The sequence below is a fragment of the Lampetra planeri genome, chromosome 42 (assembly GCF_965212315.1).
Source record: "Lampetra planeri chromosome 42, kcLamPlan1.2.h2, whole genome shotgun sequence".
Classification (NCBI taxonomy): domain Eukaryota; kingdom Metazoa; phylum Chordata; class Hyperoartia; order Petromyzontiformes; family Petromyzontidae; genus Lampetra; species Lampetra planeri.
Window position 1 is genome coordinate 8110725 of NC_136148.1, and position 14984 is coordinate 8125708.

General features: G+C 51.7%; 2 protein-coding genes across 2 annotated transcripts in view; one reads left to right on the forward strand and one right to left on the reverse strand.

The window, feature by feature from the left end:
- The window catches only part of LOC144732367 (uncharacterized), a 27442-nt gene extending 19895 nt beyond the window's left edge, over positions 1-7547 (forward strand). Inside the window, exons 8-10 of the mRNA XM_078613855.1 lie at positions 1026-1160; positions 2073-2389; positions 3077-7547. Of these exons, the coding sequence (XP_078469981.1) occupies positions 1026-1160; positions 2073-2389; positions 3077-4351 (1727 nt within the window). The 3' untranslated portion in view covers positions 4352-7547. The remainder of the gene's footprint in view (positions 1-1025; positions 1161-2072; positions 2390-3076) is intronic.
- Positions 6880-14334, reverse strand: RBFA (ribosome binding factor A). The gene is made up of 6 exons (XM_078613856.1): positions 14042-14334; positions 12870-12903; positions 11763-11960; positions 10797-10909; positions 8735-8819; positions 6880-8251 (listed from the first exon to the last, which is right to left on the reverse strand). The coding sequence occupies exons 1-6, from the start codon at positions 14188-14190 to the stop codon at positions 7787-7789; spliced, it is 1044 nt and encodes a 347-aa protein (XP_078469982.1). The 5' UTR covers positions 14191-14334; the 3' UTR covers positions 6880-7786.
- Between the last annotated feature and the right edge of the window lie 650 nt (positions 14335-14984).

Below are 14984 nucleotides of genomic sequence, written 5' to 3' on the forward strand. Positions count from 1 at the left end.
TGTTAGCTAAGAAGAGAAGACGGAAGACGTCCTAGATAGAGCCCTGGTCTCCCCCTGGCACGCCGTCCTTATCAGGACCGCGCAGGCTCGAGCCAGTGGCGTGGTACCAGAGCCAGAGCCAGTGCTGGTCTGGACTCTGGGTACCGGGCCCGACTGACCAGTGTCGGGCCAAGATAGCCTCCCCTAGCCCATTAGAGGAGGACTCAGAGGCAGGCTAGGGTTAGCCTAGAGGTGTGTCCTCAGATAGACGGGTGAGGGGGCCGATACCCCCTCAGTGTGTATGTCACAACGTGTGGTGTTAAATAAACAAGTGTGCCTCCAACTCCGGTGTGAACGAGTCATAAGCGTTACTACATATATTTGGTGTCTTGAGTACTCGAGGTTTTACACGTTTTACGCAACGTAATCCTGGATTTGATTATTATTTTCAAAGTATCATGATGATTACTTTAAAACTATTTTGATTACGATTCTTAAAATAATGTAATTGAGTGTATTTATTTATTTTAGAAATAACAGTGCTCGACTGCTACGCTGAGAGAGTGGGCAATGCAGTAGTTTACACGGTGCACCATGAACCCAGTGACCTGAGTTCGATTTCCGGCCGCAGCTAACATCATTGGTGAAGTGATATCTGAAACGGTCCTGGGCAGCCCCGGTTCATCATCCAGCACTGATCAATTTTGTGAAGTATGGTCAAACAACCCCCCCCCCCCCCGGTGACTAATACGATCTGATGCAGCCTTCAACAGTAGCTTGCGAATAGGGTTGTAATTATTTTTTCAGCTGTTCTGATTATAAACTGAAACAAAGGAGCAACCGTATGGGATTATTGGTAATCTGCTCTGGTCATCTGAATACAGTGGGGATGCCTTGGAATGCATTGCTTCCCAAGACTTGCGTGCTTTTTTTTATTTAAAAGAAAAAATGTTTCTTGAGGCATTACACTGGCCATGCCCAACACCCCTCCTGCAAGTTGGGGCTCCCCCCCCCCTCCATCTCTGACGGCAGTCCTCTCTCGGCAGGAGAGAAGCCGTTTGAGTGCAACGTCTGCGGGAAGACATTCGCGAACCGCGGAAATCTACCGAGCCACATGCGCCTGCACACGGGGGAGCGCTTGTTCCAGTGCGAATACTGCGGGAAGAAGTTCACCCTCAAGGGTAAGGCGTGGGGCTCCTCGTCCGCAAGTTGCCTGCCCGCGCGCGCGCAGCAGATCCGACGGGGGGTGGTGGCTTAGGTCCAGTGAATTGTTCTGGAATCCTATAGTTTTGCGATGAACTAGGACCCTTATCTAAAAGACCAGGTTCTTGTCTATACCATCTGACAATTCGCCAGCATTGGTTCAAGCAAGCCTCCCTGCTGATGAAGCACTCTATATCAAAACTGGTCCAAAGTTTTCTTGTTAATGCTGCTGCAATTACGTGCTCCCAGAAGGGCTTTATGGCTGATGGGATGTTTAAAAAAAAATGTAATACTTATAATGTAAATGGGACAAATATGGGACGGAGACTTATTGTAACTATTTTGTGATCCTATAGGTGTCACTCCCCTTGTTTTTAAACTCATCCCTTAGGCTAACCGCAGAGAAAACACCACGAGGGGGGCATGTTCAGGCGATGCCAGCGAGCGTGTGGACAGTATGTATGTATGATGTGTTTGTATGTATACTTGTTGAACTTCTTTCACACCATACGTAGCCAACCATGCTAATCAGTCGCCTAGGGGGAAGGACAACAAACTAAACACAAAAATAATTTCGAAGAAAATTAGTTTTCACTCTCGATTTAAAGGTACATAGTTCCAATGGCTTCCTAATATGGGAAAGAAGCGTTCCAGACGGCTGCCAAACCGCATATATAAGCGTGCGATGCAGCGACTGTCTTTTAACCTGTGGACATGCCACACTGAGTTTAATTTAGGTGGGCGTTTAAAGCGTGTTTTGTTTGCAGAGGGTTCTGCTTTCTATAATTTCACAAGCTCACAGTTTCACGACGCATCCGGAAGAGAAACCGCGGCGACCACACGGCTGGCGCTCCTAACGATCACGACGCTCCCTTGCACCTCGTCCGCAGGCACCATGCAGAAGCACGTCAACTCCATTCACAATCCACAAAACGTCGTCAAGCCAAGCAGCAGCTCCTTGGGGCGCCGCCTGGTCAAGGTGGAGACGGTGCAGGAGGAGTACTGCGGCGTCACCACCAGCACGCTGGCGGGCGGCTGCTTCGAATGCAGCGCGTGCACGCTGCAGTTTTCGCGCCAGACGGAGTTCGTGGTGCACATGGCCGGTCACAACGGCCTCGAGGTGCTGCCCTGCACCGTGTGCAAGAAACTGTGCGTGGGACAGGAGGCACTGGAACGCCACACGAAGGCGCACAAGCACGTGTGCGAGGTGGGCGACGGCGAGGGGTGTGCACGATGACGCGGGTGACGTCTTGGGGAGCTTTAGTGCGGTGGTTAGCACACCGTGCTATGAACCCGGCGACCCGGGTTCGATTCAAACTCACAGTCGACACTGGTGATGATTATCCGAACTGGTCCTGGGCATCGCCTAGGTTGACTTGGCCTCAAATTAGTACCTGCTGCAGTGTGTAAACATTGCCACTAGGGAGACAAAGGTGGCCGGGCGTGGTGCTGGCCACCCACCCCCTCTTGTGCTGTGCTGGCCTTCGTAGGTGTTCGCTAACAGCGCTTGCTCCTACAGTCTCTTAAGGCTTTGCGGGGGATCCGTTGTATGTTACGTCTTGGTCTAGAGTGAGGTCTAGGGTTGAAAATGGAGGAGCAGGCTCACTTCTGTCTTGGCCTTTGGAGTGACTTTATAGCTGGGGCTCTTGTCAAAGCATTCTTATTATTTTTGTGCTTGTCTGTTCAGGAAGGCCTCACCGAGTTTCATGTCTGAAGTAGATTTACAGACTTGGCATCAGTGACAGTGGCAGCGGCACAAGAAAATAATATTTACTCCAGCACTGTAAAGTCCCGACTGACCGCAAGACATCTGTATGCGGGGTGCTTGGAGTTGTGTATTAGTAGTCTGAGTCGTTCTCTCCGCCCTTCCCCCTGCCCGTCCTCTCCTCGCTAGATCTGCGGAAAGAACTTCACGTCGTCAAACAACTTGACCCAGCACATGAACCTGCACCTGGACGTGCGGCCCTACAAGTGCCAGTACTGCGATGTGGCTTTCCACCGCAACAACTCGCTGTGGTCGCACATCAAGGCGCGTCACAATTACGGCTTGCCGGCCTACCAGTGCACGCATTGCAACAAGCGCTTCGCCACTCCGTCGCAGCTCACCCACCACCTGCGCTACCACACGGGGGAGCGCTTCCACGCGTGCGAGCTTTGCGGCCGCATGTTCGTCAACCGCAGCGGCCTGCAGCGGCACACGTGCGGCAAGCCGGTGGCCGCGCGCCGGAAGAGGGGGCCGCTCGAAGAGGGGGAGGAGGACCAGGTCCTGGCGGAGAACGGAGAGGGAGCCCCGGTGCCGAACCCACGGCCGAAACGGCAACAGAGAAGGCGTTCGAAAGCTTTGCTGGTCCAGGAGATTGCCCAGCTGGAAGAGGAGCAGCAGCAGCAGCGGATTGTCCAGGAGCTTGTAGCTCATCAGGTTGACCATCCGCACATAGTTCAGTTGCAGCACATAGACCAGCGGCAGCAGGTTGCGGAGCAGCATGTAGTTCAGGGACAGCAAATAGTCAATACCGAGATTTACCAACAGCACGTAGCTCAGCAGCAGCAGCTTGTTGAGCAGCAGGTTGCCGAGCAGCTACTCAGCGAACAGGAGCAGCAAATCCACCAACAGCAGCAGATGGCACAGCAGGAATACGGCGATCAGGAGCATCACATTTACGAGGAGCACATTGATCAGGAGCATCAGTTTGAAGGACAGGAGATGGCCGAGCGGCAGCAGCAGCATATTACGCAGCACTATATCGTGCAGGAGCAGGTCGCCCACGTGCAGGTGCAGCAGGAGCAGCTGAGCGAGCAGCAGGAGCAGCTGAGCGAGCAGCACGTGCTGCTGCAGCCGGGGCTGGACGTGCGGCCGCTGCGTCAGCAGACTGTGCTCATCCTGCGCACGTCGCGATTCCCCATGGATGACGCGGCGCAGCGCGTGCAGGCCGCCGCCATGGCTATGGCAGCTGGGAACATGGTGGCCATCGAGGCGATGGGGGAGGAGGGGGAAGCGGCACAGGAGGCCGTGGAGATCGAGGCTGCCATGCAGCAGGTGGTCGCCGTGGAGACGGAGGGGACCTTGCAGCAGGTGGTCGCCGTGGAGACGGAGACCACCATGCAGCAGGTGGTCGCCGTGGAGGTGGAGATCGATGGTTCGGAGGGGGCGACGCGCAGCGACTGCTGATGAGAGCCGAGCACAGGAGAGGCGGGAGGATCGCCGGGTGCTCGCACAAAGCTTGGCACGTTTCACCCGTGGGTTTTCACGTTTCGGGGATGGGTGGCCTTTTTATATTGAATATGGTGGGTAACTTAAAAATGTTTCTGCTTTGTGCTCGACTTGGCGGATGTAACATTTCATAAGACACGCTGATATTTGAGACTGTTGACAAACCAGAAGGTTGATCAAACATGCTAAAGTGAATGTAACATTAACTGTCGGATAGGAGGGTACGCATGGGGTTGAGAGAGTTAAGGGCGTGAGGATGAGTGGGCGAAGAGAGGGTGTCGGGCCAGGCCACGGTACCGTAGACTCCTATCTAATAAAGTGTGCAGTTAATTTATCCACCACGCGTGTTCACTGCCCGTGCGATTGAATCACGGATGCTGCCCCAACCACACCGAAGTCTTTTGTAACAGGATGCGTATCGGAAATAACACTCATTTGTGGAATTTGATATTAACTTACTTGTGAGCATGGCAAGCAGTTGGGTTTCCGCACGCTTTTCCTTTACTGCTCGTCAAGAGAGGCTACTTTTGAGGTCGCTTGGCTTTTGCACGATTGGGATCACCGGATTTGTGCAAAGAGCGGAGATCTCATCCCTGCATGCGAGCACGAGACACCAACAGCGGCCCCCACTGCCGTCTCTCCAGGCGCCTTCAAATGAACGCTGCCTGGCTCTCACCACGTGGTGGAACGGAAGCTGGGGGATAATGTTCCTCGCCATAGCAATGTGGAATTTCCACCACCCTCTGGGGACTGCCAACAGAATGGTTAATAAGGAAGGTGGCACATTTGTTCTGATTTTTTTGTCAGAGGCGTTGTCAACACTGGTGGCTGTGGTTTAATGCGGAATTCGATGAGCTGTCGTACGGGGAATGGGAGCACTGGCCATGCTGCCAGTACTTTGAGCAAGGTTGCTGGATGATTCTAGATTTGAAGCTTTCGTGACTGCAATGATTCATATTCTTAGGTTTTTTCGGTAAAGTCACGTAGGTAAAACATCAAAATTAATGAAAATAAAATAAAACAAAAATCACACCATGCTGGATGATACCAATAGCGCCACAAAGTTGATGTTCCTTTCTAACTTAAAGGGGGGTGTATATAGCCAGATTGAACAGTCCCGAGACTTGACTTTTTCAACTGCGAAAAGTTTCCCACGTAGGGGGCGATGATTGTGCTGTGTAATATTCCAATTGAGTCATTTGCGGGTAATTTTTTTCCTCATTTGGCAAATTTGGACCATGACGCGCCGGCACGCAATGCGTATTTTTTTTATTACACCCACAGTATTAACCAGGGTGGTCGCTGCAATCGAACCGTAGAGTCTCTGCAACAAGTGGACGCGTTACTGCTGGGGCCACAAACGCCCCAAATCACTGCAGTGATTCGATGGGGCTTGCTGCTGGAGTTAGAGCCACCAGACGTCAAAACTATTTAAAATATAAATATTTAAAACCAGTGCTATGGGGGTATTTTTTTAACGAAAAAATGTGGTTCTTTAACTAGATAGCCGAATGTAGAATAACACTGTAACAAAAACATTTTTTTTGTTCCTGAGTAGGAAGTGTTATTTTCCAATTTCTTATGCCTCAAAGGTACATGGCTATTATTCCCCACAAACTTTGCTTTTGTGACCAGGACAGTGATATTTAGAAATTTACCTAATTTCAATGAGAAAACGTGGTGTGCATTTTTGTCATTCCTTCACATAACGTCCTGGTCACAAAAGCAAAGTTTGTGGGGAATAATAGCCATGTACCTTAGAGGCATAAGAAATTAGAAAATAACACTACCCAGGAACAAAAATCGTGTTTACAGTGTATAATTAAACAAGGCCCCTTCGCGCTGTGGGTCGTGGGGGGTTTCCTGGTCATACTTCACCACACTGGGCAGTACGGGTCAATGTGGCGGGGGGGGGGGGGACTCAGGACTGGTGCAGATATTAACTGTCGCCAGATATCCATCTCGGGTCGCTGTGTTCACAGCGTGGTGCATGCACGATCGCAGCACGACCACTCCCCCAAGAATATATGGGTGCAATTTATGGGCGCATTTTTTCTTTTAAACGTTGCATGTATGTGGTGGTTAAATTTTCGTTTCATTTTCTGCTTTGGCAAATATCGCCGTGCTAAGAGTAAGTATGCGAGGGGGTCTAAAGCAAGGTGCAGATTAGAACGGTCTGCCAACTGAAGTTGTGAAAATCTGTGCTTTTAAGACTGGATTGAAAGCATTTATTTTCTCTTCTGTTCAGTTTAAGTTAAAGTTTTCTCCATCATCCGCACTTCCATATCGGATTCTTGCGGAATGATGCATTATATATTTTGGTTAGATTTTTGATTGAGCGAAAAAGATTGCTTTTATCAGTGGCCACGTAGCAGTGTGTTCGGAAGTCAAGTGACCGCTAAATAAAGTTTCCCCCAAAATAATGAAACCGTAAATCTTGTATAGGACAACCTGGGACACAGACTAGATGTCTACACCATAATCACTTTGTTTGGTGGTTTGCATCTTTTATTCGTTAAAAGTGTTCAACCATTGGGATAATTTCCATTTGTTTAAACGAGGAAACCCTGTGACCGGTTCCTTTACATTTGGACTCGAACGTGGCGTGACTCGCCAAAGTTAAGAGCATCTCCGGGATGTCTTTTTATACACATTTTACTTGGAAAAACAATCTGCGTGATTGCACACTGATGCTTTTTCATTTTTAAATCCTTTATATTAAGTTCGCTTGCTTGCTTAGGACCGTGCAAATCTTTCGGTCGTTTTTTAACCCACTTCCCGTGATCCAATCGAGCTGACATTTTCCACACAGACTCGTTGTGTGTGACAATGTTCGTGAAAAAATTTTTCAAAAATTTTACACTTTTTAGGACAAAAATATATTTAATTACCAATTGCTTAATGGTGCAATGCAATCATCTGACCCATAGGTGGCAGCCATCTCAAGCCAGAGGACGAGAGGACTCTAGCCGCCACGCATATAAACGATTTATAGTGAAAAACTTTGTTTTTACGGGTTATACTTATTACTTTTCAATCTGAAAACAAACTCCCTCGCACGTTTATTTTTCTATTGTGCTTATGTATAAGCTATTTGCTTACAATGACATCTGTGAAGCTGAACTATCGGTCAATAAACAAACATTTATTCAGACCGATTATCCAATCGACTCTGTTAAGATGTAGAAGGTGCTGGCTGATAATGCTCGTTAAGTATATGACACGGTAATGAAGCCAATTGTAAATAAACCCTATTTGTTATGTTTAAGAGAAGACAGCGATGAATTGCATCAACATGGCCAGCATTACAACATTCAATGCACGTTCATAAAGTGCCACCATTCTACCCTTCAATATAAAAAACGAATATTTGTCAAGTCCATTGTCTCGAAGCTACCGATCTTTAACTCCACGATAATTGCTGTCGTCACCATCCTCGAGCTCGTCGCTGTGCCACTCGGCCTGCTGCCGCCTGCGCATCGCCTCGTCGCGTTGGAGCCGCTGGGCCAGGTACGCGGCGGGCGTGACGTCGTCGTCGTCCTCCTTGCGTCTCTCCTTCTTCGCCTGCATCTTCTGTTTGAGCCTCCGCAGCTGCTGCCGCTGCAGCCGGTCCCACTCGTCCCCCACGGGCTCGGCCACGGCGCTGGGCCGCTCGCGCTTCTTGTAGCCGGCGATCTGCCGCAGCATGGCGGCGCGGTCCACCCCAAACACGTCGGCCGGGAGAGGGGGCCCCCACGCCTCGGCTTGGTCACCGGGGCCCACGGTGGCAGGGTCCCCCGCGATAACAGGGTCCACCGGGGCCTCCAGCTCCAATTCCTCACCGCCGTGAACTCCAATGCACGCCAGCAAATGTTCCACCTGCGGAGGGGGCAGCCGAGATGTTGCTGGTTTTGTAAAACGGCCTCCGATTTTTATCACCCACAGCAGTTGCATTCGCAACTCCACTGGGATCGGGTAGCAAGGCTAAGCAACGACCACACGGGTCCGCAGAGCTCCACATTTGAGAGACACCTGGCGCACGCGTTGCAGCGGCCCTTGTATTGTTGCCATTAAATAGTAGGCACCACGTGAGCGTGTAAACTTATTGTACGAGCATTGAGGCTATGCTCTGTCCACAACGATAGGTGGTAATGATTTCAATTACATAAATGTTAAAAGGCTACAATCTCGTGGCAAAAAAGACCCAAAGTCACAGCAGCACATCACCACCTGTGCTCGGTGTACACGGAATGTCACGTGCAAGCCAACGAAGAGGGGGATTCTCCAAGGATGCCCCCCCCCCCCCTCCGCAGCCTTCACTGTGGTGTTTAAATAAAGAGTGGCTCCCGTGCGGACACCCACCTCTGCCACGGCCGCGTACTCCTTGTCCCGCACGAACACGATCGGCGGCACATTCCCGATGAGCTGGTAGCTGATGAGCAGGTGCCTAGGAAACCACGACACACAGATGCATGCGCCCTGTCGTTTGCTGTTTTGCCTGCTGCTGTTGCGTTTCATGCTCCCATCCTGACCGTTGCTGTGACGCGTGTGGCGGTGCACGAGACTGCGCTTGTGCTTTGTTTGCACAACCGTGCTTTACTTGTGAGCACTTGCTCTGCCGACTGACGTGCATGGCTGCTGCTGCCGCCGTTCTCACGTGCCGTATTTTATGGTAATAATAATGATTTGTATTTAATAAAGAGTCCGGCCCTCCTTCAGGCCCAGGGCGTCGAGGAGCACTGAACACGCTATCAGCAACTTGCATCACATCTCTTCTCAAACAATTGCCAAGGCCAGCCCCGGTGGCAGCTGTCACTGTTCGACAAAAAATTACGCCATATGTGGGGCATGAGTCCTATCAGCTATCATAAACCCCCTTCTAAAAATACCCTTGTGACACTTCTAGTCCTGCCAACTACCGGCCAATCTCACTCCTCCCTTTTCTGAGCTTCTATAACGTCTTGTCCACTCCCGCCTTACTCGCCACATCTCATCTAATTCTCTCTACCCTCAACTCCAATCTGGATTCCGCCCCAACCATTCAACTGAAACTGCCCGTCCTCAATGTACAGTCATCGAACAAACTCTGCCCATTCTAGCCTCCCCTCAATCCTCATTCTCCTGGATCTTTCCTCAGCCTTTGACAAAGTCGATCAACCCACACTCCCTTCCATCCTCTCGAGTCACGGTTTCTCCAGCACACCCCTCTCCTGGCTCCACTCTTATCTCTCTTAACGCTCTTCGTCTGTTGCTTTCAACCACTCAACCTCCCCTCCCCCGTCACGGTTGGTATCCACCCCAAGGATCTGTCCTAGGCCGTTTGCTATTCTCCCTCTATGTTACCCGATAACTTATTCACCGACAACACCCAGATTTTATTTTACTTTCCCTCCTTCACCCCTGACCTTTCCTCCCGCATTGCCAACTGCGTAACCACATCCTGGATGTTACGCCACTTCCTCTGCATCAATCCTTCTATCACTGAAATCATTTTATTCCCTTCTCCCCTCCACCCTGTCCTACCATCTTATTCCCTCCCTTCTACCTCACTCTTCTCGTCTCCTGCTCGCAACCTCAGGGTCATCTCCAACTCCTCTCTCTCCACCCGTATCTCTGCTACGAGCAACACCTGCTGCTCTCAACCTGTTCAATATTCGGAAAAACCCGTCCTATCATCTCACTCTGCTGCTAAACTCCTGGTTCACTCCCTCGTGTTCACTCACCTTGACGATTGCAACTCTCTTCTCGGCGGTCCTGTCTCTGCCTTCACTCATCTCCAACAACAGGTACCAAATGCTTCAGCCCGGATCATTTTTAACCTCGCCCCACAACTCCCACACTTCTGCATTCCTTGTCCAACTCCACTGGCTCTCTGTCGACTATCGCTGCCCGTTTACATTTCTCACTTTTAGTCTACTAATCTCTCCATGGTCTTGCCCCACATTATCTCGCGTCTCTCATCTCTTAGTACTCTGTCCTGTCCTCTATGCTCCCAGTCTCCACAGTCCCTTTGTGTGCCTCCCTCGCCCTGCGCCCAGTCTCGCTCCCTTTCATTGAAACCAACTTCCCATTGCAGCACACCTGTCCTGTTACCATAACTGCATCACCACTTTTAGTAACCCCACTCTTTATTTTAACCACTATCATCTTTTGTACAATTTTAAATTTATCGTGAAGCACCTTGGACTAAGGTGCTATATAAATCTATAGAAGATAACAATGTGTAATTCCAATTTCATAATTTTCGAATTGAGCAAATTTGGCCTTTTGATGCCAGCGAGCAACGGCCGACTCTTATGAATGACGTCACGGGATTTTTAACGTCCGCTGTGAAGCATGTGGAGCGTAACTTCGAGGTTAATACAGCTGCAGCAGTACGGGCACGATCTGCTGCAGCTGCGTTGTCGCTGCGTGGCACCCTCACCGCAGGCGCTTGGCGTAGCGCTGCAGCGTCTGCGCTGTGCCCTCGTCCTGCTCCGTGCTGCCCAGGCCACGCCAGTACACGCGGCACGCGCTGAAGTCCGGGGATATCTTCACCTGGCGGCACACGGGAACGTCACAATGGGCGACAGAGAGCAGCTTGTGACATCCGATTATATCCGCCCAACTGTGACGTCAGCGTTATGCCACGAAACTAAAACACCTTTGTATGAGATGTGGATAGACGCACGTGATTGCAAACCGTAGCGTGGATAGACACAAGCGATTGTAATCCATAATATAGATTGACGTGAGTGACTGCAATGCGTTGTATGGATATACGGGAGTGATTGTAATCTGTAGTGTGGATAGACATTGTATCAACGCGCAGCCAAAGACATCATGTCAACAGGGCTCTCTCTATTCCTCCAACGGGTATGCATTAATAATGCATGCCACTAAATCGATTACCAGACGCCACACACTGAGTGTTTTGCCAGTTGCTTTTGCAAAACCATACGAAAGACTTATTGAGACCCTTGCACTAATAACATCAAAGGCATGGGAAACAAACTATAAAAACTACAATGTATTTTTATTTTACCAGGGAAGGCCCACTGAGCTATATAGCTCTTTTTCAGAAGCGACATAGCCACAAATTATAGCTCAACGAAGTGGCTTATGTGGCAATTTATAGCAGCCAAATACTCTAAATGTGCGTTTTTAAATGAGGGAAAAACTAGAGGACCCGGAGAAAAATCCACTCGACCACGGGGAGAACATTCAAACTCCAAATATACAGCAGGCGTCAGGGTCGGGATCAAACCCACAACCTCCTCCATACTAGGTGAGGCAGATAACATCTCGCCACCGTGGCACCCGTGGTCCACACTGGAAGCTATTGGAGTAACGTGGAGTGTCGCTGGGTGTTCACAAGCGTGGTGGCCGGTCGCCCTGTTCGGCAGCTCACCTTGACGATCTCCATGGGCAGGTGGCACACCTCGGGCCCCACCTCGGACGTGCTCATCAGGTCCACGATGTAGCGCATCAGCAGGCTGCTCACCGTGCGGGAGCGCAGGCTGTCCTCGCCCCTGGCCCGTTTTCGGGGCCCCAGCGACGTCCCTCCCAACCAGTTGGGGCCCGAGTCCAGGGACCCCTGGAAGACCTCCTGCGTGGCGCACGGAAGACGCCGATCATCACCGATGCCTCGGCATCACTCCAAACCCTGAACTCGCCACCGAGCTCAGCGTGTGCAGGACATCCGACGTCCACCACCACCACCACTTCAATGGCTCAACTGCTGCTGAAACCTTTCCTCATCCCTGCAAAACCTCTTGCTCTCAAAAACCGCTCACCTCCTCACTCTGTACAATTCTGAACACGACTGTCAGAATTCACGCCTGCACCGGAAACGTATCACCCTAATCCACAGATGCCTCCATTGGCTCCCAAACCAATCATGGCTCAACTATAAGATTGCCCTCACTGCTTTCAAGATCAGGCATGGGTGTGCCTCCCTTTCCATCTCATCTCTCTCTATTTTCCTCCTCCTCATACCCTCTCCTGCAGGAGGTTGCCACTTTTCCTTTGCTGCCCCCACAGAATAATCCCTCAGCTGGATCCCAGGCTGTCTGCACTGCTGACTCCCCTTGCACCGGCTGTTCTCACCATCCCCTCCTCCTCCTTTTCTATGAACCTGACACTACTTACTGTGCTCCTCTTTGCTCCACCTTCACTTGAATGCAGTATTTAAGCAAAGGAATTACCCGCTTTACAGTTACCACAGTCATTAGCTCAATTATCAAACAGGCACAAATCTATAATGTCCACAACTACATTCCTGGAGTCATTCACACGATATCACTGGGTTAAGTTGTGTAATAAAATCCAGTTAGTTGTAATAATGAAAAAAAAATATTAAATGTTTTTTTTACGCCACCAAATGTTCGTGGTGTTTTTTGTGTGTAAATTTAAAGTGTCCAGATAAATCACTGGTCATAATGTTCACAGCAAAATATATTATGAATGACGTGTGTACAATGATGACGCGGTGCTGCTGGCTCTGGAGCTGACTTACCGGCTTAAAACGCGACTGAAACCAGTGCTTCTTTCTGAAAACATGACATGGGAAAATGTCAGAGACGCGATACATTTAAATGCGGTGACTGTAAGATGCGTGTTTCTCATTGAATTAGCATGCATTAACGTATGATCTTCAAGTTTCAAAGTTATTTTGTTGAACAAAGTGACAAATCAAGAGACCAGGATGAGTCTCATTTGCATGGGTTACCAAAATGGCAAAATCAACGCAAAATACAACTGCGAAGCAGACGGAAATCAGAACAATAACACAAACAACCCTGTCACGTGAGACTTCGAAATCACTCAATGTTAACTGAACCTTTTGGCGGTACCCCGGGGTACCATAGTAATCCGGCTCTCGCGTAACGACAGGGATCGAACGGCAAGTCCAAAATCAGCTCGAGACGGGCTGGTCAGCCCCCCCACCCACCTGTGCTCGCGCCCCCCCCCCCCCACCTGTGCTCGCCCCACCCCCCACCTGTGCTCGACCCCCCCCACCTGTGCTTGCCCCCCCCACCTGTGCTCGCCCCCCCCCCCCCACCTGTGCTCGCTCCCCCCACCTGTGCTCGCCCCCCCCACCTGTGCTCGCCCCCCCCCACCTGTGCTCGCCCCCCCCCACCTGTGCTCGCCCCCCCCCCCACCTGTGCTCGGCCCCCCCCCACCTGTGCTTGCCCCCCCCCCACCTGTGCTTGCCCCCCCCCCCCACCTGTGCTTGGCCAGCCCCCACCTGTGCTTGCCCCCCCCCCACCTGTGCTTGCCCCCCCACACCTGTGCTTGCCCCCCCCCCCACCTGTGCTTGCCCCCCCCCCACCTGTGCCCCCCCCCCCACCTGTGCCCCCCCCCACCTGTGCCCCCCCCCCACCTGTGCCCCCCCCCCACCTGTGCCCCCCCCCCACCTGTGCCCCCCCCCACCTGTGCCCCCCCCCACCTGTGCCCCCCCCCCACCTGTGCCGCCCCCACCTGTGCCCCCCCCCACCTGTGCCCCCCCCCCCACCTGTGCCCCCCCCCCCCACCTGTGCCCCCCCCCCCACCTGTGCCCCCCCCCCCACCTGTGCCCCCCCCCACCTGTGCCCCCCCCCCCACCTGTGCCCCCCCCCCCCACCTCTGCCCCCCCACCCCCCACCTCTGCCCCCCCACCCCCCCCAACTGTGCTTGCCCCCCCCCCACCTGTGCTTGGCCAGCATTCTCTGCAGCTGCTGGACTCTGGAGTCGCCCCGGGGCGAGGAGACGTGCAGCGCGGCGCGGGGACCCGGGACGCGGAGCCGCAGCGGCACCTGCAGCAGCAGCCGCGACCCCACGCAGCGACACAGAGACATGAGGCCCCCCGCCGGGCTCCTTCACGGCCCAGGCGAGGCAGCAGCGCGGCCGAACGGAACGCGCGGAGCAGTGGAGGTAGTGGGGGAGACCCTTGCAGTGCTCAGATGGGCGCCGCCATGTTGCAAAGCAAGCGATTGTAATCCATAATGTGGATAGACGCGAGCGATTATAAACCGTAATGTGGATAGACGCGAGCGATTATAAACCGTAATGTGGATAGACGCGAGCGATTGTAATCGGTAATGTGGATAGACGCGAGCGATTGTAATCAGTAGTGTGGATAGACGCGAGCGATTGTAATCGGTAGTGTGGATAGACGCGAGCGATTGTAATCGGTAGTGTGGATAGACGCAAGCGATTGTAACCCTTAGTGTGGATAAACGCGATTGATTGTAATCGGTAGTGTTGATAGACGCGAGCGATTGTAATCGGTAATGTGGATAGACGCGAGCGATTGTAATCCGCAATGTGGATAAACGACGCGCGATTGTAATATGTAGTGTGGATAGGCACAAGTGATTGTAATCCATAATGTGGATCGACGCAAGATAATGTAATCTGTAGTGTGGATAGATGCGAGCGATTGTAATCTAAATTGTAATGTTTAGTGTAAAGGTAAAACATTCCCCTTATCGCCTTATCAGACCGTGGGTGCCAGAACCATTCCCGACCGCCTTTGTCTCCCCAGTGCTGATGTTTAGGCACCGCACCATTTACTCATTTAAGGTTGAGTTGACCTAGGAGAAGACCCGGACAGATTTAGATATTTGCTGTCGAACTGGGGTCGTCGGTT

Bases quoted from the DNA above. Each gene is read 5' to 3' on its own strand.
- RBFA (XM_078613856.1), bottom strand. From the start codon at position 14,190: ATGTCTCTGTGTCGCTGCGTGGGGTCGCGGCTGCTGCTGCAGGTGCCG. The intron at 12,904-14,041 runs GTGGGGGGGGGG...TCATGTTTTCAG, and splicing joins AGAATGCTGGCCAAGCACAG to AAAGAAGCACTGGTTTCAGT. The intron at 8,252-8,734 runs GTGGGTGTCCGC...CCCCCTCCGCAG, and splicing joins AGTACGCGGCCGTGGCAGAG to GTGGAACATTTGCTGGCGTG.